Genomic DNA, 20,170 nt, shown 5'->3' with positions numbered 1-20,170 from the left:
CTACAAAGGAGTCAAAGAAGAAGTCAGTCTCTGGTAAGTGAGATGCTCTCCCAGACACCAGTGCAACAAGTATATACCTTCCAGCAATGGGTAAGGTATTTCCACCAGCTTTTCTAAAGGATCATGGACAAGGCTCTGTGCTAGGAGCAAGAAGGGGACTATTCTATTTCTTTCTTACTGGTGATCTTGGTATTTTTTCTGCTTTTTTTTTTTTTTGTATTTTATAGTTGTTATAAGTCAAATAAAAAGGAAAATTATTTTCAAAATGTGAATTGTTTTCTAAAGCATAGTATTCTCATAAAGTGTCCTCTCAATTCTCTCTACTTTCTTTTTTTTTTTAAGATTTATTTATTTATTTATACAAGCACTGGGTACAGTCAGAAGCGCGGGAGGGTGAGAGAATTCACCAGAGCCAGAGCGGGGAGCAGAGCAGGCAGAAGGACCGAAGCACACTGCTGAGGGGAGCAGCGGGCGGCAGGAGAGGTCTGCGCGCCATGTGGGACCCTCTGCCGGTGGCCAGGGAGCAGCCGGGGATTGAACCGGCGCTGCAGAGGCTGCGGGCAGCTTCACAACCCAGCGCTCAACCGCTGCGCCACCGGGGAGGCCCAATTCTCTCTACTTTCTTGAGAGAATAAGAACATATAAGAAAGGAAGTGGAGCTCTTCCTCATGAAATATGTAAGCAAGGACAGATTCTGAGCCTGACTGCTTTGAACAGAATCTATGAATGCAAGATCTTAAATTCTGGTGTAAATTTAAGGAAATGAGGGAAGGTTTAACGGGCACTATCACAATCAGAGTTCTGAAGCAATCGAGCAAGGAAGGAAGTTCATTTCAGGGAGGAGGTACAGGGGGACTGATCAACCAGTTGATGAAAAATGTGTTCTCCCTTGATATGTGTTTGCTGTTCTCAGATGCAGCCTAGATGGCCATCACAGTATCCCACCTTCCCACCTGTTTCTCCGTTTTTCAGTTGGAGAGCATGAGTGAGAGTGAGGTAGTGGTTATTAAAGTCTCAGGAATTAAATTCTACTTATTTGTGGACTCATCACTTCCCAGGTGCAGATTTGATCCTATTTTGCTATTTGTACTCACCTTGAAAACTCGTTTCTGTGGTGGGTTGAGCAGACACAGAGTAGTACATTCCAGAGGTAGAGGCTGATGGTAGAATATTTGTGGGCTGAACCTCCTTTAGGACCATCACCATCTCTGGTTGAGGTGCGGAACCTCTACTTCCTGTGTATGACACTGAGCCATAGGATTGTAGGCAAGGGCCAAGTTCTCCAGAGAGGAGAGGCCCCAGTGTGCCTTGATTATAGTAATATACCTGGCTTCCCTCCTGATAGGGGAGTGGCAGGCCATGTCCCTGATTTGGAATCTGAGATGGTGTTCCCTGAACAAGGCTGGCAGAAAATGATGGATACAGAGGGACTACATTACTGGCATCTGAAGTTTTATCATACTGGGCTGCCATTGACATGGAAGAAACAGAGGTGTCCTGGTCAATGACAGTCACGGTGAAGTCCCCAAGTGAAGATGAGCACTTTTCAGTGCTTCCTGTGATATCCCACTCAAAAACACTTGGATATGAAGCCGTTGAGGTGGAAATCTGGCTCTGACCAGAAACTCCAGACAACATACTTGTACTAGAATGTTGGTAAAGGTAGGCACTACCCATGAGTGGCTGAAAAGAGGCACATGAGGCTGATGGTAGAAGCCATGCCGAGCTGACGGCTGGAGTAGAGACTCTGGAGAAGTTGCAGGCACTTCCTGTTAGGGAAGCTGCATTGCTCACCACAGGAAGAGAGAGCTGCAGAGAATTTGTTGTTCCAAGTAAAGGTAGATTTTGGAAATTTTCTGTAGGGAACAAAAGAGTGATGAAAAATCAGTGAGACTGATAAATTCCCATTTTGTCTGAGGAACAGTATTAATTTAAGGTCATTGCCCTTAAAAAGCCTCTAAATACTAACACTCGCTGAGATGCCAAAAATCAGTTTACGGTGATGGTAAAGGCAGGAACAATTTGGTACTCCTCTGTACTAAGGGATTGTGCTCCCAACTTGGGCACAGACATGCAGAAGCCACAAGTGTTCTGGTTTATTCATTGTTCTCTAGATTAGAAGCAACCTTCTCCTGCCCTGTTATTCCCTAGAACCTGTACACTATGGGTGCATGTTATTTCCTAAAATCAAAGCATTTTAGAGCTGGGAAGTCCTTTAAACACTCTTGTTCTAATATTCAATTTTACAACTGAGGAAATGGTGGCTGAGAGAGGTCAGGTAAATGTGTTCAAGTTCTCCCATTATGTCACTCTCATTACTGGGTGACAGAACCTAGGTATCCCCACTTCCTTGCCAGGTCTCTGCTCTGAGCTTCACACTGCCAGAAACTGAGAGACATAGAGATTTTAATAAGGCATTTGGGGGTTAATTAGAAAGCAGTTCAGCTATTACCACTGTGATTTTACTTGTGGAGTTCATACGCATTAAACTCAATCCAGCCTGGTTTCTGATCCTATCTCAAAATGACTACCTGAGAGTCATTTTCTCAAGAAGTACTTTTTGGGGAAAAAAAAAAAAAGAGTACATTTTGAAAGAAAAAAGCTGAGCTTCAGGTTACTTATCTGTACAGTGAGTATAACAACAACAGTAATGATGCATATGTGAATAAAGTTAATGCATCACATATGATTTATATGGAGGAAAAAAATACATTTTGGAAATAGAGAAAAATCATGAAAAATGCATATGTTGCAAAACTGAAAAGAAATATGTAAAAATGAAAACCAGAGCATGTAACAAGCATCAAAACATAAATTTACTAACAAAGTTCTGTTGTCATATGTGCAATATTATGAAAGTGAATATTACCTATTCTATTTTAGTGACTATTGTTAACCAAAAAATTCACAATAAAAAGTAATTTTGGGGCCTCCCCGGTGGCACAGCGGTTGAGCGCTGGGTTGCAAAGCTGCCCGCAGCCTCTGCAGTGCCGGTTCGATCCCAGGCTGCTCCCCGGCCACCGGAGGAGGGTCCCACATGGCGTGCAGACCTCTCCTGCCTCCCGCTGTTTCCCTCAGCAGTGTGCTTCCGTCCTTCTGCCTGCTCTGCTCCCCGCTCTGGCTCTGTGAATTCTCTCACCCTCCCGCGCTTCTGACTGTACCCAGTGCTTGTATAAATAAATAAATAAATCTTTTAAAGAAAAGTAATTTTGAATGAATTTCTAGCCAGTACATATAGGCAGAAGAGATATGTCAGTAAAAACTGCATAATAAGCAGCAAACTGCAATAAATGTGAATTCAGGGCCTCCCTGGTGGCGCAAGGGTTTAAGCACAGCACTGTGAAGACATCTGCAGTCTCTGCAGCACGAGTTCGATCCCCGGCCAGCCAGGGAGCTACTCACATCGCACAGCAGACCTATCCTGACTCACCTACTCCTCCCCTCAGCAGTGTATTTCAGTCAGTCTGCCCGTTCCGTTCCCTACTCTGACTCTGCTGAATCCTCTCACCACCACGCCCCCCCCCAACCTCTGGCCTGTTCCCCAGTTCTTATATGCATAAATAAATAAATATCTTTAAAAAATGTGAATTTATAAGTAGCTAAAATATATGTAAATAAATACTTCAATAAAAACTGGCACAGAGAGCAGAGAGCAAAATAATAAGTATAAAGGAGTTCCATTAGTGTGCTCATTCATATTTTTTGGAATATTACTCAGAAAATAACAGATATTAAGCCTAGTAGAAAAATATATATCAATGAATATAACACATAGTAGGCAGAAAATAACACTTGGGTATCATGAAGGTTTTTATGTTTATCTTAAAATATAGATTAAAATCATCTTCAACATCCAGGAAAATGTCATCCCCAAAGCCTGAAGAAATCATTGCTAGAATCCAATTGGAGAAAGATTTTTTTTATGAGGAATACCCAATGGCTTCACAAAATTGTTTTACATACATGTGGAATTGAGAGATGTGGGTCTTGAGTTTTACTAAAACAGATCTAACTGTTTACTCAAAACAGATCTGACTGTTACCAATGTGCTCTTTGAATTAGGAAGAAAATAACTGTAAAGATGACATTTAACCTTGACTTGGAATCTACTTATCAGACAAAGGAATTAGCCCTTCAGATTCAGTTAGGAGATACCACTTTTTAAACTTAATTTTATTTTTAACAGGTAAGACATCTACATACTTTAAAAATCAGAATGAAATAAAACACTAAAAATTGTTTCATCCAGCCCCCCAGATGACCACTTTTACTAGCTTCTTATTTATAGTAAACACCATTTCTAAAACATGTTTCTAAAATGTCTATATTCAAAACTGTTAAGTGCCATCTATGCTCTGAGAGGTAACAGAAAAAAACAACCAACCAACCAAGGATGACTTTACTGGTTATGTGCTTTTCCTATTGATACCCTGTTCTGGTCTCAGTTTCCTTTCTATTAATTTAAACATTTGCAAAAATCAACTTTGCTCTGCCCCGCTCTGAGCGGATTTCACCCTGAGCTCTTCTGTTTTAATTTAAAATCCTTCTCTTCAACATTCTGTCCCACACCACCTATTTTTTTCTTGTTAAGTCCTCCATGTTCTTCCTCTTCATTCTTATGTTTTCTCCTCCCTCATTCTTATATGTTTTTCCTCCTTGGTTCTTGTGGGCCTGTGCTTAATGAAAAACAACCCTAAACTGCCTTACTTCTGAATACTTGCTTCCTCATGACCCAGCACTCTCCACCCTCTCCCCCTATGTCCTCTTACTTTTTAGATAGAAAACTCCAACACAGGCAAATGTTACTTCTTGGACAGCACATTAAATTGTAAAGAATGGAGTTGAAATATTGTTGGAGGGAGACCTTTACAGATGAAACATTTTCGTCTATTTGAAACATATTCGTCTAACCATTTGGTAGTTTTCTACATTACCTAGGTTTTCTCTGTGTTTCTGTTTAAACACTCTAAGTCTCCAGTTTCATCTTTATAGGTGCCATTAAGACTGACTATTAGAAAAGAAGGGAATCAGAATGATCAACCAATATCCTAATGTAACAGTAGAGGAAAATCAGATCTCGTGAGAGTTAATGACTTGTTCAAGATCACTCATCTCTGTCAAAGTCAAAGTCAAAACTGAAAGTAGGTCTCCAGATTTCCAATTCAATAGTTTCCCCCGGTATTCCATGCTATTTTGACTCTAATGCTAAAGTTAAGGACAAGAAATATATATGCAAAACATTTAACAGTTTCTTTCCTTACCTGACATTGTTAAAGAAGAGGAAACATCGACTGCAGATACAAGGGATGAGGAGGCGACACTGGAGGATGTCTGAGTGGCTGAAACCAAAGAGTGCATGTGTCCAGTATGAAAGTCACTGGTCACACTGGTCACTGGTCACTGGTCACTTGCGATGATCCAAATTTATTTACTGACAACTCCATGGAAACCCCAAGATTCTACCAGGTGGTGGTAGGTTTGGTGGGAGAATGATGTCACAATGCAGGCAGTTTAAAGGTACAAAACAGCCAATAAGGAGGTCAGATTCCCAGAAAGATGGATGGAGAGTGTAAGAGAGCTAAAATACCACCTCAGTGGCTGAGCGCTGGGGAGGTAAAATCCTCCAAGACAGATGGGATAGTCTTACTTTCCCCAGGCTCTTAGGGTAATGATCCCAGTTTCTTAGAGATGTTCATTAATTGATAGCAATTTATGTTTCCTATATAATATTTTGTGACATTATATACAAATACAGTTAATATCCTTAGAGAGGAAGGAAAGAGACATCTTGGTTAAACAATTACAGTTGTTCTGACTGGTTAAATTAAGGACCACAGGAAGGGATTAAGCAGCTCCTTTGGTAACTTGGTTAAAGAGTACGGTGAAGTTCTTGAGTGTACCTTGCAGGGAATGATGTGGTCCTCGGCTCTTGTGGTTTCTTCTCCTTGAATCCTATCTTCCTTGGGCTGAATTGGACTGAACCAGGTTGAATTTGTATCCTTCTTCTGCTCTCCATTTTTTCTTTTCAATACAGGCATTGTTTCTGGAACAATCCTTGATGTTACTTCCAGCCTCAGGGGTCTTCTTTTCAGAGCCTGCTGCTTCACAGAATGGACTCTGTCCATTGGAATTAAACACCAGAGAGCAAGAAGACACAAATAACTGCATACTTTTTCTCTTCTTGCCCTGGGTTGTAGTTCTTTTGTCCATAATCTGCTATCTCTGGCTCCTTGGGCCACACAAGCATCTGGCCACCCCACTCTGTTAGTTCTTTTATACATGAGAGGCATTGAGGATGCTCCCCCTTTTCCTTCTCGTATAAGTATATCCAGGATGGCAGTTGCTGTAGCCTCCTCCCCCCTTGCAAACAGCCACTGTAGAATTTTGGGCCTCTAGGATTCTCTGTCTGCCATTCTTGGGTGCAGGACCAGGCAAAAAGAAGAGGAGCATAGTCAGAGAAAGTAGAGGATATTGGTGACAAATAGGAATAAACAAGGTGAAGTGTACAGGAAAAAAAAGAGATTCAGGTGAATTTTTTGGTTTCTGTGAGAAAAATCTGATACATTTTAGCTTGTATTAACAGAATAAATATTCCAATATGTTGTGAACATAGCTAGGTAGTATAAAACTTGCCACCAATTTTGTATCTAAAGAAAATAATATTACATATGTTTTTCTCATTTTTAAAAAAGATTTATTTATTTATACAAGCACTGGGTACATCAGAAGCATGGGAGGGTGAGAGAATTCACCAGAGCCAGAGCAGGGAGCAGAACAGGCAGAAGGACCGAAGTACACTGCTGAGGGGAGCAGCGGGCGGCAGGAGAGGTCTGCGTGCCATGTGGGACTCTCGCTGGCGGCTGGGGATCGAACCAGTGCTGCAGAGGCTACAGGCAGCTTCGAAAACCAGTGCTGCAGAGGCTACAGGCAGCTTCGAAACCCAGCGCTCAACCGCTGCGCCACCAGGGAGGCCCTCTCATTTTGTTTTTATGTCATGTTAACTCATTTATATCACATATTGCCACATTTATAGAATATAGATCACTTTGAAATGCTCTGGGTTATCTACATGCTTTTTCCCTGTTGTATTTTTATTATTTTTTAAAGATTTATTTATGCATACTAGAGTTGGGGTGTAGACCAGAGGTGCATTGTGTGGGGGGAGCAGTGAGAGGATTCACCGGAAACAGAGTGGGGAGCAGAAGAGGCAGATCTACTGAAATATACTGCTGAGAGGAGCAGTGGGCAAGACAAAAGAGGTCTACTGCGCCATGTGTGTCACCTCCCTGGCCAACCAGGAAATTGAACTCATGCTACAGTGGCTGGTGACAGCTTGATAGCATTGTCTTTAACTTCTGCGCCACGTGGGAGGCTCCCCTGTTGTATTTTTAAAGAATCCAGCATTGTTGGGCCTTCCCTGGTGACTCAGCAGTTGAGTCCTGGGCTGCGAGGCTGCCCGCAGTCTCTGCAGCACCGGTTCATTCCCCGGCCGCCGGCGAGGGTCCCACAAAGAAAAAAGAAAAAGAAACCAGCATTGTTAGACATATTACAATTTTTTCTCTTCATGCTTGTTTTGAAGCATCAAGAACTAATTTGATGGATTTTGTGAAGAAACTTAAAAGAAGTCTGTGAAAAGGAGATCTGTGGTAAGTTACACTGTGCATCCAAGCATAAGGAAAAAATGTCTGCATTCAGCATGATCTGCCTGGATTGGCTCTGGTTTTGATCTCCTGAATTTGCTTTTCTTGCTCTTCTGTGATAATGTGAGTTAGGGCTGAGTTGCTAATGATTTATATGTGGAATAAGTTGGTTTGGGGGAGAAAATCTATGGATTTGGTTATTTAGTGTTAAGTTTTTTTTTTTTTTAAAGATTTATTTATTTTTATACAAGCACTGGGTACAGTCAGAAGCACGGGAGGGTGAGAAGATTCACCAGAGCCAGAGCAGGAAGCAGAACAGGCAGACTGACGAAGTATACTGCTGAGGGGAGCAGCGGGCGCAGCAGGAGAAGTCTGCGTGCCATGTGGGACCCTCGCTGGTGGCTGGGGATCGAACCGGTGCTGCAGAGGCTGCGGGCAGCTTCGCAGCCCAGCGCTCAACCACTGCACCACCAGGGGAGGCCCTTTTTTGTTAAGTTTTTAAAGGGTTGCCTGCATCAGTCCATCTGGACACTTTTCTAGCGCCAGTGAATAGGGGTGCCCAGAGCCCACAAGAAGACAGTTCATAGATGGCACCTCCAAAGATATCTTTTTCTTTTATAGAGCTATGTTTCCTATTTCTTCCAATAATGCTTTTAGTGCTTATTATGAGATTTTTAAGTGATGGGGGAGTGACATTTATCTGAGCATAAATTGTGAAGGGTGTTGTAGTATAGAGGTTTTTTTTACTTAAAGTTCATACCCCAGCTAGCTCCTGTATGTAATGTGAGTCTGATAACATATTCTAAATATCTGCAAGCCAGACCAAGTTCACTTTTCTCTGTGTTTCATGGAAATCTAAGGAATCCCTAATCACTGGAGGCTAGGCTGGGTGGTATGAAAGTGGGGGGTTGTGTTAAAACAAATTTTGGTAGCAGTAAAATGTTTATATATGTAAAATGTTTACATATTACATTTTGAATACTTCCAGCATTCAATTAGACTTTTCCTGGTTCCCAGCCTCTATAACTATTTTTCTTTCCATACATCCAGCTATTTAATTCTAGCTTGCTGGCTCAGCAACACCTTAACCTCTAAAAGAATCTTAAATGTAGGGAGAAGGACCTAAAGAAGTTTAATATTTTGGAACCTAGCATCAAGTCTTCCCCTGACCTGTATCTTTAGTTTTGCAGTAATTGTCTTATCCTGAAGACCCATTTCCTTTTTTTTTTTTTTTACTTTATTAAAATACTGAGTTTATTTCACATGTATATTCTTGTCTCCCCACCACTTCCATTTTTCTGGTCACCACCACTACGTTGTCCTATCATAACATTCCATACATACTTAAAACCAAATAAAAAGTGGTGTTCCATCTTTAAAAACTAAATACACATTTTGAAAAACCCATTTTTGGAACCTGGACGACATTTATCAGACATGGTAAGGAAGTTCTCACTGCCTTATGTAAAGGACAGCCAGATACAAACTGTTATAGAAACGAAATAAAATGGAAAATTTTAGCAAACTGTTCCACCTACTTTCCTAAAGGGACTTCCTCCACTGCCAGAGATCTTGAAATGACTCCTTATCAGTCATCTGGAAACATTTCCTTTTTTACCTAATTGATGTACTTGGCTTCCACTTTGGAAAGAGAACCACCTTTTCTATACTTGCAGCTTTGCTTTAATGTCTTCTACAGAACTAGGTTCTTTTGGTGTTTTAGAGTTTTTTCCTGTGTTTTTTTTTTTTTTTTTTTGAGGATTGTCGACCTTTTGTTCCAGGTGTTGATATTTTTGATTCTTTTCCATTCTGGTTTGACTTCTGTGCATTTTTGGCTGGAGTGTTGCATAGGTTTCGTTACTGGTGCTTTTTCTTCACCATCATCATCAAAATCGTCGTCATCATCTCCCTCAGCAAGTTTTACTTATTCCTGTGGAAACTAGCTACCACTTCCACAGGCAGAATGCTTCCAGATATACTTAGGAGTTTCACATCCACCTTATCATCTTCTGACTGCATCTTCCTCCACTTAGTGCAATCCACTGACATGCATGGGCCCCAAACCACACTTCAACTGTAAGACCATACATGGTGTAATTTCAAAGCCAAGAAGGGAAACTATTGGCTGTACACGTTACAAAGTTGAAAATGTTACTGTAATAGGATGCCTTCATAATTTTTTGCCCCTGCTCCAACAATGAGCAGTTCATCCTTTGCACCAGTCCCTAAACAGACTGTTCTTAAAAGTAACTGGTGCTCATTTTCATCATTAACCACCTTAAAGTCTCAATTTTTGTTGGCCTTCAGTTCACAACTGAAAGATAGTTTGGGGCCTCAGGGTGCTCGTGTCCATTCAACCTAAGTGACCACACTTAGATGGGAGAAAAGGCAGACAGAAATAAATGACTACTGTCCTGAAGAACAGTCCTGCTGAATGGAATCCACCAGGGATCATTTCCTTCATTTCGTACCCATGGGGATAGAATTTGTCTTGGCATCATGTGCCTACTCTATTTACTCCATGAGGCTGTTCCTTCGTAACTTTTTGATTTTGCTAAAGACTAGAAACCCTTAAACCCCCACATGGTACCTGGAGTCCTATGAAATCTGGTAGATTTTGTTAGTGTCAGCTACTTAGCTGTTTGGTGCTCCCTTGCTCCTGTACTTTCCATTCCAGGGCACTGCATACATATAAGGCATTCTTTTACCCAAGTTTGGAATGAAAGACCTATTCTTTGCTAGTTCACTCACTTTCTGGAAACCCTGTAATGCCTAGGTCTGGATTTTCTTGTGTCAACTACTTTGTTCTCCCCTGAAGCTTGTGTTCTATAGCAAATTGGATGTGCATGAACAACATATCCTTTCCATTATTTAATAGATTTATGGCACATTTTGTGTATTGTGTCTATAGATATTTGTAACATTTGCATTTTTTGGCCTATTGGCCTACACACCTATTGGAATTCCAATAGAATATTTTATGAGTAAGCCCCAAATATGAATGTACATAAGTTTACAAACTTTACTGTTCTTTCTTTTTTCCAAATAGCAATTCTCTAATATTGACCCATTTTTTTAATTAATGTGGACATTTTTAGTGTTCTAAATATTTATGTATTCAAACTTAGAATTTGACTGCCCCAGAAGTGTTAAAGCTAATGATCTTTTAACACATTCATTAATTAATTCATTCAATAACTCTGACTTTTCTGACTCTGTTTACCCCACTGTCAAATGGTTGTAAAGGTTACTAACAGTATATGTTAGATACTTTCAGAAATTAGAGGCTAAAAAATGAAAATAACAACGATCACTCACTATTATAATTATCTGTAGTTTAATCAGAATTTATTACTCTCTTCCACCTTCAGACCTATTGTTAGACAGTTGTCCTTTGCTGTTCCACTTGTAATAGAATTCAGTTTTTCCAGACTTTCAGTTTTCAGCAGGTATAGATCCTTATGCCTGATACTGTGTGGAAATCTCAGATGTGAGCTCTGTTCATCTCTGTTGTTTCTTGGTATTCTCTAACATGCAAATACATATGTAGACCTTTCGCATGATACTTGGCACATGATAGGAGCCTGATAAAAATTTCATTGTGAGTAGGATTATAGATCGATACAATTTTTTTGGAGGGTAATTAGATGATATCTTTCAAAATCTTGTTTTCATATTTTTCATTCCAGCAATTCTAGGAATTTAGATATAGTAGTATAAGTGTATAAGGATGTATAAATTGCAGTCTGTGACAGAGGACAAAAATAAGCAAAAAAACCAACAACCCTGAAAACAGCTGAACCCAGCAATATTGAACTTGTTATATAAATTACCATATTTATGCTCAGTGGAATACCATGCAGACATAAATAGAATGGAAGTCCCTATTAATTGACTGGAGAAATCAGTCTCCAGGATATATAATAGAATTGCATAGTATACTGTTTTCATGTTAAAAAAAAAAAGAGAGAGAGAGAAAAGAAGATATCCATACGTGTTCAAAGAAATATTTATATACAATGTACAATGTGTTACTGCAAGATCGCACAAGGAACAGAGGAAGAGGGATTTAACTTTACATTTCCTGTCCTATGCTGTTTGAATTCTGAAGGACACATTCATGAATTCATCAATATGTGCTACTGGTCTCGGGCTAAGGAAGAAGCAGAACTACCAAAACTCTGTTTACGTATCAAGCTTCTCAGGTGGACGGCTCCGCGACGTCATCACTACGGGCGGCGGGGCATGCGCAATAGCAAGGAGCCGGAGCTGCGTAGTCCTTCCGGGCCGGGATCTTGTTGTGGCCGCAGGGCTGGGGGCTTTGGTACTCTTGGCGTTGGGTGGGCGGCATTTGAGGACACACATGAGCCAGTGGCATTATGTCCGGGACGGCTGGGGTCAGGGACGCGTCTTTTCTGGACGTTCCTCAGCCAAGAAAAAGGGCGGAAACCGCATCCCCGAAAGGTAAATATGCCTTGGCCCTTGGCGTGGCCCTTCCTGCTCCTACCTAGGGGCCTGGGCTTCCACTGTGGTCTCAGCCTCTGTCGCTGTTGCCGCCGCCCGCTTGGCCGGTCTGCCTTTTGCTAGGAGGCTTTGAGCCTTCGGTGCTCCGCCCATGGAGCTGAAGGGAACAGTCGGAGTTCTGATTTCTCGTTTTAAAACTTAAGTGTTCCTCGGGTAAAACACAGGACTGCTTTTTATGTGGAACCGGACACCCCATAGTTACCAAAATGGAGTCCCTCTCCACTCAAGATGTGTTGATTTGGCACAGAATATGTCAGTTACAAGACCTAGGTTTGAGTGAAAAATCCAGTACCGCCGAACTTTTCACCGAGAGCGTTGTATTTTCAGGAATCGTACATACTGTTGCTTCCTAACCAGTCTTGTTTGAAAGAACTTCCTCTGTACGTTCAAATGATCAATTTTGAGACTTTGCTCATATGCAGGGAACCCCTTTTTTACTCCTTGAGGCTTTCCTTTCCTCTCTTACTTCATAAGTCCCCTTCATTTTATGTTCTGAATTTCTGTTGACTCTGTCGGCAGCTCTCCAGCTATATCCTAAAGAATTTGCCTGATCTTTGCAGTTGGGTCCTAACTAATGTGCATATATCTATTCTTGTTTCCTTCCAATACATTGTTCACACAAGAAATCTTTTAATAGGTGAGTTGGAACATTGCTCAAAAATATTGTTTTAAGAATAAAAACAAACTCTTTACCATGCCCTGTAAGATTCTGCATGGTTTGGATCCTCTCTGCTTCTCCAGCCCCACCACTTGTGCCACCTTTGCCCTCACTATCTGCATGTCAGATAAAATGAGTTAATTGTAATCAATTCTAACTCATCCTACAGAAGTCAGCTCAAACAGTACTTTTCACTGTAGCTCATCATTATTACGTGAAGTTCACTTCCTTTTCTATCAGACTCTCTTAAAATATGAACTTAAAGTTCCCTCGATTGAATTTGAAAGCATCTGTAGTAAACTGACACTACTAAAAATGTACTGTGAAGTGAAAGGATTTAATTTGAACTACTTCAGTAAACATCTATATACTGATGGAACTTTTGTGTTCAGAGCTAAGTTTTATCAACTACAGAAGTTCACGACATCTCTGGTTTTAATATGCCTAATTTGTTGAAACCTGTAAGTTAATTAGGTGGGGTTGAATACCTGAAGCAGTAAAATGCAAGGTGGACATGTTGTGTGGGCTGTACTTTGCATTTTAAAGGGCCTTCATTCCATGCTATATTTTATTCTAATGTGAAATATGAATAACAAAAATATGTTAATAGGTGGAAAGACTATCTCCCAATTGGTCAGCGGATGTCTGGGACTCGTTTCATTGCTTTCAAAGTTCCTTTGAAAAAGGTAAGGAAAATTCTGAATTCATCATGTAGAACACCTCAATCTTGTCACATTCCATTTTCCCTTTTTATACCAAATACTTTTAACATTCCCTTTATTATTTTAAAATGAAATTTTTAGTCAATACTTCCATACTCAATCTTAAAGGAAAAAAATATGTAATACTCTGTTATATAAAGAATAAATAATTCTAATAAAGTAAAATATATTTCAATATGAAATATATGCTATACTAGAAATAGTTATGTAGAACATGAATGCAAGAACTGCAAAAGCAGACTGATCTAGTTGGGTTATATTCACTTAGAGGCAGAAATTTCCATAATAGTAAACAATTTTTACTAGATTTCCAAATAAAGTACAGTTTTCTCTTGATTGATAAAATGATTACTATCCTGGAAAATTCAGTGTATATTAAAACTGTGTCAAAAAACCCTTTGCGTTTATTTGTGAAATGGAGTTAGGTTCTAAGGCTTTAATAATCATGATTTTTTTTTTCTCCACTTATGTGAATGTTGACTAGGACATTCAAAAGTCATTCAAGTTGTAAGCTATGTGTAGGACGATTCTGGGTTTGGCAACAGGCCTAGAATCTCTGACCTCCACCCCCTGAATGCCAGCAAGACCCGTTCACTCCCATCCTCATAACCAAAAAAATACCCTGGATCAGTAAAGTGAGGATTTCCACACAGAAACTCTGAATATTGTGTGTTTGTTTGAACTATGAAAGAAACAGGTGGGGGACTCATATGACAGATATAAAAATGGTGATAAGAGAGCCCATGACTCATTAAACTGCCCAGCATAGCATGAATTAGTACCCACTTTGAATGTATTTAAAATTCATTTAATTTGTGACTCATAGATGTCAGAGTTCTCTTTTTAACTGCTATGTCTTCTGCATCTCTGGACTTAAACACTGCTCATGTCGTAAGATAAACATGTGGTTCTTATTCACATCTACCAGTGCCAAGCATTGTGTTTGACATATAATAAACACTTAACAAAATTTTGCTGAATGAATGGACTGTCCGCTCACATTTATAGTTACTGTTAGTTTTCTCCTAAATTCCTTTCCTTTTCTGCCATTGTCCTAACTCAGGGCTCTACTTTGTGACACTGAAGTGGTTTCAGGAGGTTCTACAGGGTTCCTGCACAGCCTCTTGCCAGAAAGTACATCAGCAAGAGAGAAAACAGGAAGACTTTGGTTTCCTTTCCTCCGTATAACCACATCATTCCTGTATGATGTCATTTTGAAAAGGCCTCTTATGATATTATATACTCAAGTTATTAAGTTTTGGGATTGTTTAAGGCACCATAAAGGGGATTACAAAGCTGTGTCATTGTTACCACTGCAGTCCATGTTCATGCATTAAAGTTAGGGAAATGAATTACCTTGGTGTGACAGTGAAATGTGGCATTGGTTTCCTTTGTGTTTCATGGAAGTCACCCAAGAAAAAAAATGCCTCAATATTTGACAGTCGGGCCTCCCTGGTGGCGCAAGGGATTAAGACACAACCTGTGAAGCTGTCCGCAGCCACTGTAGCACGAGTTCAATCCCTGGCCTGGGAGCTACCCACATGGTGCAGCAGACCTCTCCTGACTCACCCGTGGCTCCCCTCAGCAGTGTATTTCAGTAGATCTGCCTGTTCTGTTCCCCACTCTGTCTCTGGTGAATCCTCTCACCCCCACACCTCTGGCCTGTCCCCCAGTTCTTGTATACATACATAAATCTTTTTAAAAAAACAATTGACAGTCACTTCTCAAGCACACACTGGAATATAAAATAGAGAAAAGCTGAGTGTCAAATAAATGCCATGGCAAGAAATACCTAGGAATTCAAAAGAAGGGGAAATGATGATAGTTACTTCCTACAGGGAAGTAGACTTCCTACAGGGCTTGTGACTTAGTTATTTAAGGTTAGTTATAGTTCAAATGGCTGGCCTTGATAATTGATCCATCAGGTACACGTCTGCAAGAAACTGGAGAGATTTTGTGCCTTGTTGAATTAATGTACTTTTCAAAACTTCTACAGTAGTACTTGTAATGCACAACATATATCTCTCAAAATTCCTAAGTTAATTTATAAATTCAACATCTCCAATGGGAATTTTCCAAGTTAGGCTCATTCTAAAACCCATATAGAAAAATAAACTTAAGGAGCTAGGAAAATTCGGAAAATTTAAACTTAAATATCTAGCCCTACAGATATTAACCCATATTAAAAGAGTTGCTGCGTAGAACAGAGCAAATAAAGAAGCCAAATATAGAAATGAGTATTTAGGAATAAAAGCCATACTTAATATATATACATACTTGAATATTATTTGTAAGTTCCTATTTGTAGGGCCTCCACTTGGAGCTGGAGATCAAGGATGGACAAAATTGATGTGGCCTCTGCCTTCTGTGCCATTAAGTCTGGTTAGGAAACCAGCATGAAACAAACAGATAAATACATGAAATATATTCTGCATTGGAGCTTTTAATGGGAATGGTGTTTACAATCTAAGAGGTAGAGGTGTTATTTAGGCTGCTATATGGAGCTTATTTTTTCTTCTCCAATCTCTCTGGAGGAAAGGATTGTAATATAGCTTGTAAATTCCACAAGAGTGGAAAACTTTCCTTTGAATCTCGTTGTAAACATCACAGGGCTTGCATAATATAAACGTGTATGCTCTTACCTCATTTTCTGTGACAGAGTTTTGAAGAGAAGCTTGCCCCAGAAGAACGTTTTTCCCCCTTGGATCTTTTTAACAAAATCCAAGAACAGAATGAAGAACTTGGACTGATTATTGATTTAACATATACGCATCGCTATTATGAACCAGAGGTAAATAGAACTCTTAGTTGAAAAGTCTTCTTTTTTTCTGATATTGTTATAAATCACAGTAATTCAGTAGTTATCTTCTGCTAGATTGAAGCTTGGCTTCTTACGGGTTATTTTTCAAAAACGGAACCAAATGGTTTCCTTAATTATATTTAATTTTTAATTGTTGTTTCAACATCACATTAAAGATATGAATTAAGCTATAATGTTTGATAATAGTCCTTTGACAAGACCCTAATAATATCTGACACTTTTTTTTGTTGTTGTCATTTGTCTGAGGAAAAAATATTTCACACTCATCTTGTACATTTCCTGTCCCAGAACTGGGAATCAGCCATTTCCTCAAAGAGCTTTTAACGGGAATGATATTTACAATCAGTGCTAGAGGCATTCACTCCTACCATGCTGACATTGTTACTAAGCTTAGAAACTAAGAGCTAGGTACTTATTTTAATATAAAATATGTTATATGTTCATACTGATTCTTTAAATTCGCAACCATAGGATTTTCACTTAATCTCTTCTTTTACTATTATCTAATTTTTCCCACCCACACAGTGCCTGAAATTTGCTATATCTCACAATTTAAATACAAGTTTTTCTGACTATTCACAGTTGCCTTATGGCCTTTGAATTATAGAATACTAATAGAACTATATAATTTTTAGTTATATATGCATTCATTCATCACATGAACTTTGCTTTGATTTTTATGTGTCTGTTGACAATCTGAAGTTTTAATGAAAATCAAGTGATACTTCCTACTTGAAGCAAATAATTCATCTGAATTGCACACCTACTAAGTATTATGATCTCTTGGTTTATATTCTGGCTCCTTTAATGGATTTTTAATTATTTTCCTACAAATGAAATAATATATATTTTCATGATTTTGTTTTATAGGACTTACCAGAAACTATTACTTATTTAAAAATTTTTACAGTTGGACATCAGGTGCCTGATGATGACACTATTTTAAAATTCAAAAATGCCGTTAATAGGTTTTTGAAAGAAAATAAAGATAACGGTGAGGTGTTTTTTTTTTTCCTTATCTGAACTTTGGTATACATTTTGAATGGAGTTAGCAATTTTTAATATTTTAAATATTTTTTAATATTTAATATTTTAATATTTTTAATCTGACATTAGGTCTATGGTATTTGAAAATGTTAATGTATGTATGTCAGATGATCCTAATAGGGTTAGGCATTGTTCCTTTATATGTTTGTAAATAATTTAGTTTGGAAAGTGATTTTAGTGAAAATGCCAATTGAACTAGCTCAGATTTTTTTTTTTTTGAAACTTGAATGAGAAATAAATAATAAAAAAGTTACTTTGTCCTATTATTATTAGTTACTACGAGGCAAGAGATGGAAGATTAAAAATCTCAGGGTCTTAGAGTATATAAAAGAGAGAACAAAAGGCAAAGGTTAAGAGTGAGACAAGTTCCTAGAAACAAAACAAAATAGAGTGGACCGGTGGAGTTGCATCCTCAAAATATATATTTAAGGTATTTCTGCTGCTTTTCCACTTTGGGTATAAATAAGGAAGGATGCTACCAGCTCTTACTCTTCAGATAGGAAAAAATTCAAAAGGCTGGTGTTTTCTTATTCCTGCTTTAAAATCTACTTTGGGCCTCCCTGGTGAACCAGCCTCTGCAGCACAGGTTCAATCCCAGCCGGCCGGCGAGAATCCCACCTGGCGCAGCAGAACTCCCCTATCTTGCCCGCTGCTCCCCTCAGCAGTGTATTTTGTCAGTCTGCCTATTCTGTTCCCCGCTCTGTCTCTGGTGACTCCTCTCACCCTCCCGTGCATCTGTTCTATACCCCGGTTCTTGTATAAAAATAAATTAATCTTTAAAAAAAAATAAAAATAAAAAATAAAATCTACCTTACTATGTTGAGAATAAATCTTAATAGCTTCTGAATTTTAAGGATCCAGTTAACCTTCTGGTATGCAGATATCAGAAAGAATATGGTATATGCCATATTTTAAGACTAAGGACTGTTTTGTCTTTAGACAGCCACTGACCCACAGGACAAAGGGCTCATTTTGCCTGCTTTCTAAATTTAGCTTGAGGAATGTGTTCTTTACTAAATCTGACAGGTAGCAGATAGTCCATGTATTATATGTGTACATCTATACACATATATAGTAATATGTCTGTTAATGTATATTTATATGCATACGTGTATATGTGTAATATATTTTACTACAAAAGGGTAGTGTGAAAAGATATAGAACTTACATGTTCATTTTAAACATTGAGCAATATGTTCATTTATATAACGTTAAGTTAAAGGTACTGTTCTAAGAAGTAGGAACAAAATGAAGTTCTTGCCCTTACATCTTTACATTTTAGTGGGAGAGGGGGAAAAATAAACAAGTATGTGGACTGTCTGGTAGTGATAATTGCTTCAGAGAATAACCAAACAGGATAAAGAAATGAGAGAATGTGGTAGGTCATCAGGGAAGTCCTCTCTATTGAGATGGACCTTATTTGAGCAGAACCTTAGAGGAAGTGAGAGACCAAGCCATTTGGATATGGTGCTATGGGAGAGTATTCTAGAGCAGCAGGAACAGCAGGTGCAAATTCCCTGAGGTACGACTATGCCCAGCATGTTTGAGGAATAGTAAGGAGGCCATTTTTTTTGGTCTGGGTGAGCAAATTCAGTCACAGTAAGGTAGAAAAAGGAATCAGAGAGGTTGGCAATAGGTCATATCATGGAGATCCTTGTAAATTATAGTTTATTTTATTTTTTTAAAGATTTGTTTATTTATTTATTATTTATACAAGCATTGGGTACAGTCAGAAGCGCGGGAGGTTGAGAAAATTCACCAGAGCCAGAGCGGGGAGCAGAGCAGGCAGAAGGACCGAAGTACACTGCTGAGGGGAGCAGCGGGCGGCAGGAGAGGTCTGCGCGCCATGTGGGACCCTCCTCCGGTGGCCGGGGAGCAGCCGGGGATTGAACCAGCGCTGCAGAGGCTGCGGGCAGCTTCGCAACCCAGCGCTCAACCGCTGTGTAGCTTGGGCTTACATCTCCAAATCTTGCTTTTTTATTGTAAGATACACTGTTATTTACCCAGGCACTTCACAGGACACATGAGAGACTGGAAGTACTCTGGGAACTTAGGAGTATTATAGAAATTAATTCTTTTTAATACTCAGTTTTAAAAGTGTAGGCTTTCCATTTGTTTCATTAGGAAACAAATTTCATAGTTTTTATAGCCAGTTTCCTTAACTCCCTTTTTCTATATTTAAATCTATTAAATGTATTAATGGGCATTCTATGTTAAGACAAGTCAGTTTCTCTCAATGCAATTTTAGCTGTTAGTACCTGGTCCAGCTTCTCTGCTTTACACTATTGGGTCTTATGGGGAGTTATACAAAATTTTCCAGAGATAATGAATTTTTATTATATTAAATAATTCTGTATATATGTTATTTTAAAAAACAGCTCTCTTAGAGTTATTTTCAGGGTAGTGGTAGTATAGTAACTAGTGTTACTCTTCAGAAAATTGTATAGCTTTTAGTGTTTCTACTTCACTTACTTAACTCTATGTTCCCTGTTTTATAGACAAACTTATTGGTGTCCATTGTACCCATGGTTTAAACAGGACTGGCTACCTCATCTGCAGGTGAGTTGCCAACCCTAAGCGACAGACCATATTGAAATTGTTTTGCCTTTTTACAATAGTAATGTAAATTAGTTGCAAAATGCAATCAATATAGAAAAGTATGAAGTAGAAAGCAAATCTCTTCATACTACCCACTCAAAGATTACCACCATTAATAATTTAGTGTCTACTTTTTCAGACTTTAAAAATGCAGACACAA

The 20,170-nt window shown here is 39.0% G+C and overlaps 2 protein-coding genes and 1 pseudogene across 9 annotated transcripts in view; 1 reads left to right on the top strand and 2 right to left on the bottom strand.

Moving 5' to 3' along the window:
• LOC119259072 (STAM-binding protein) overlaps positions 1–6,405 on the bottom strand; it is a 57,762-nt gene extending 51,357 nt beyond the window's left edge. For 2 of the 3 annotated variants that reach the window (XR_005128397.2, XM_037527637.2), the window contains exons 1-2: positions 5,262–6,386; positions 1,095–1,856 (exon numbers count right to left, since the gene is read on the bottom strand). Coding sequence is in view for 2 of the 3 variants with exons in the window: in XM_037527637.2 (XP_037383534.1) it covers positions 1,095–1,856; positions 5,262–5,358 (859 nt within the window). In the remaining variant the exon portion in view is untranslated. Of the gene's footprint in view, positions 1–1,094; positions 1,857–5,261 lie in introns of all 3 variants that reach the window. The other variant, XM_037527635.2, reaches the window with a different exon arrangement.
• The window catches only part of DUSP11 (dual specificity phosphatase 11), a 27,696-nt gene continuing 7,540 nt past the window's right edge, over positions 15–20,170 (top strand). The window contains exons 1-7 of one of the 6 annotated variants that reach the window (XM_054701736.1): positions 5,538–5,665; positions 6,426–6,527; positions 7,580–7,646; positions 13,433–13,508; positions 16,204–16,335; positions 17,236–17,359; positions 19,911–19,971. In XM_054701736.1, coding sequence (XP_054557711.1) covers positions 13,464–13,508; positions 16,204–16,335; positions 17,236–17,359; positions 19,911–19,971 — 362 coding nt within the window. In that variant the 5' untranslated portion in view covers positions 5,538–5,665; positions 6,426–6,527; positions 7,580–7,646; positions 13,433–13,463. Of the gene's footprint in view, positions 34–5,537; positions 5,666–6,425; positions 6,528–7,579; positions 7,647–11,902; positions 12,105–13,432; positions 13,509–16,203; positions 16,336–17,235; positions 17,360–19,910; positions 19,972–20,170 lie in introns of those variants that run through there. The other 5 variants (XM_037527644.2, XM_054701738.1, XM_037527642.2 and 2 more) reach the window with 5 other exon arrangements.
• On the bottom strand, positions 9,131–10,054 carry LOC119259075 (nucleophosmin-like; annotated as a pseudogene).

This window comes from Talpa occidentalis, unplaced genomic scaffold (assembly GCF_014898055.3).
Source record: "Talpa occidentalis isolate TD23 unplaced genomic scaffold, MPIMG_talOcc4v2.1 talOcc4.5, whole genome shotgun sequence".
Taxonomy (NCBI): Eukaryota; Metazoa; Chordata; class Mammalia; order Eulipotyphla; family Talpidae; genus Talpa; species Talpa occidentalis.
Note: the sequence above shows the minus strand (reverse complement) of the source record. Positions and strands in the feature narration are given on the sequence as shown.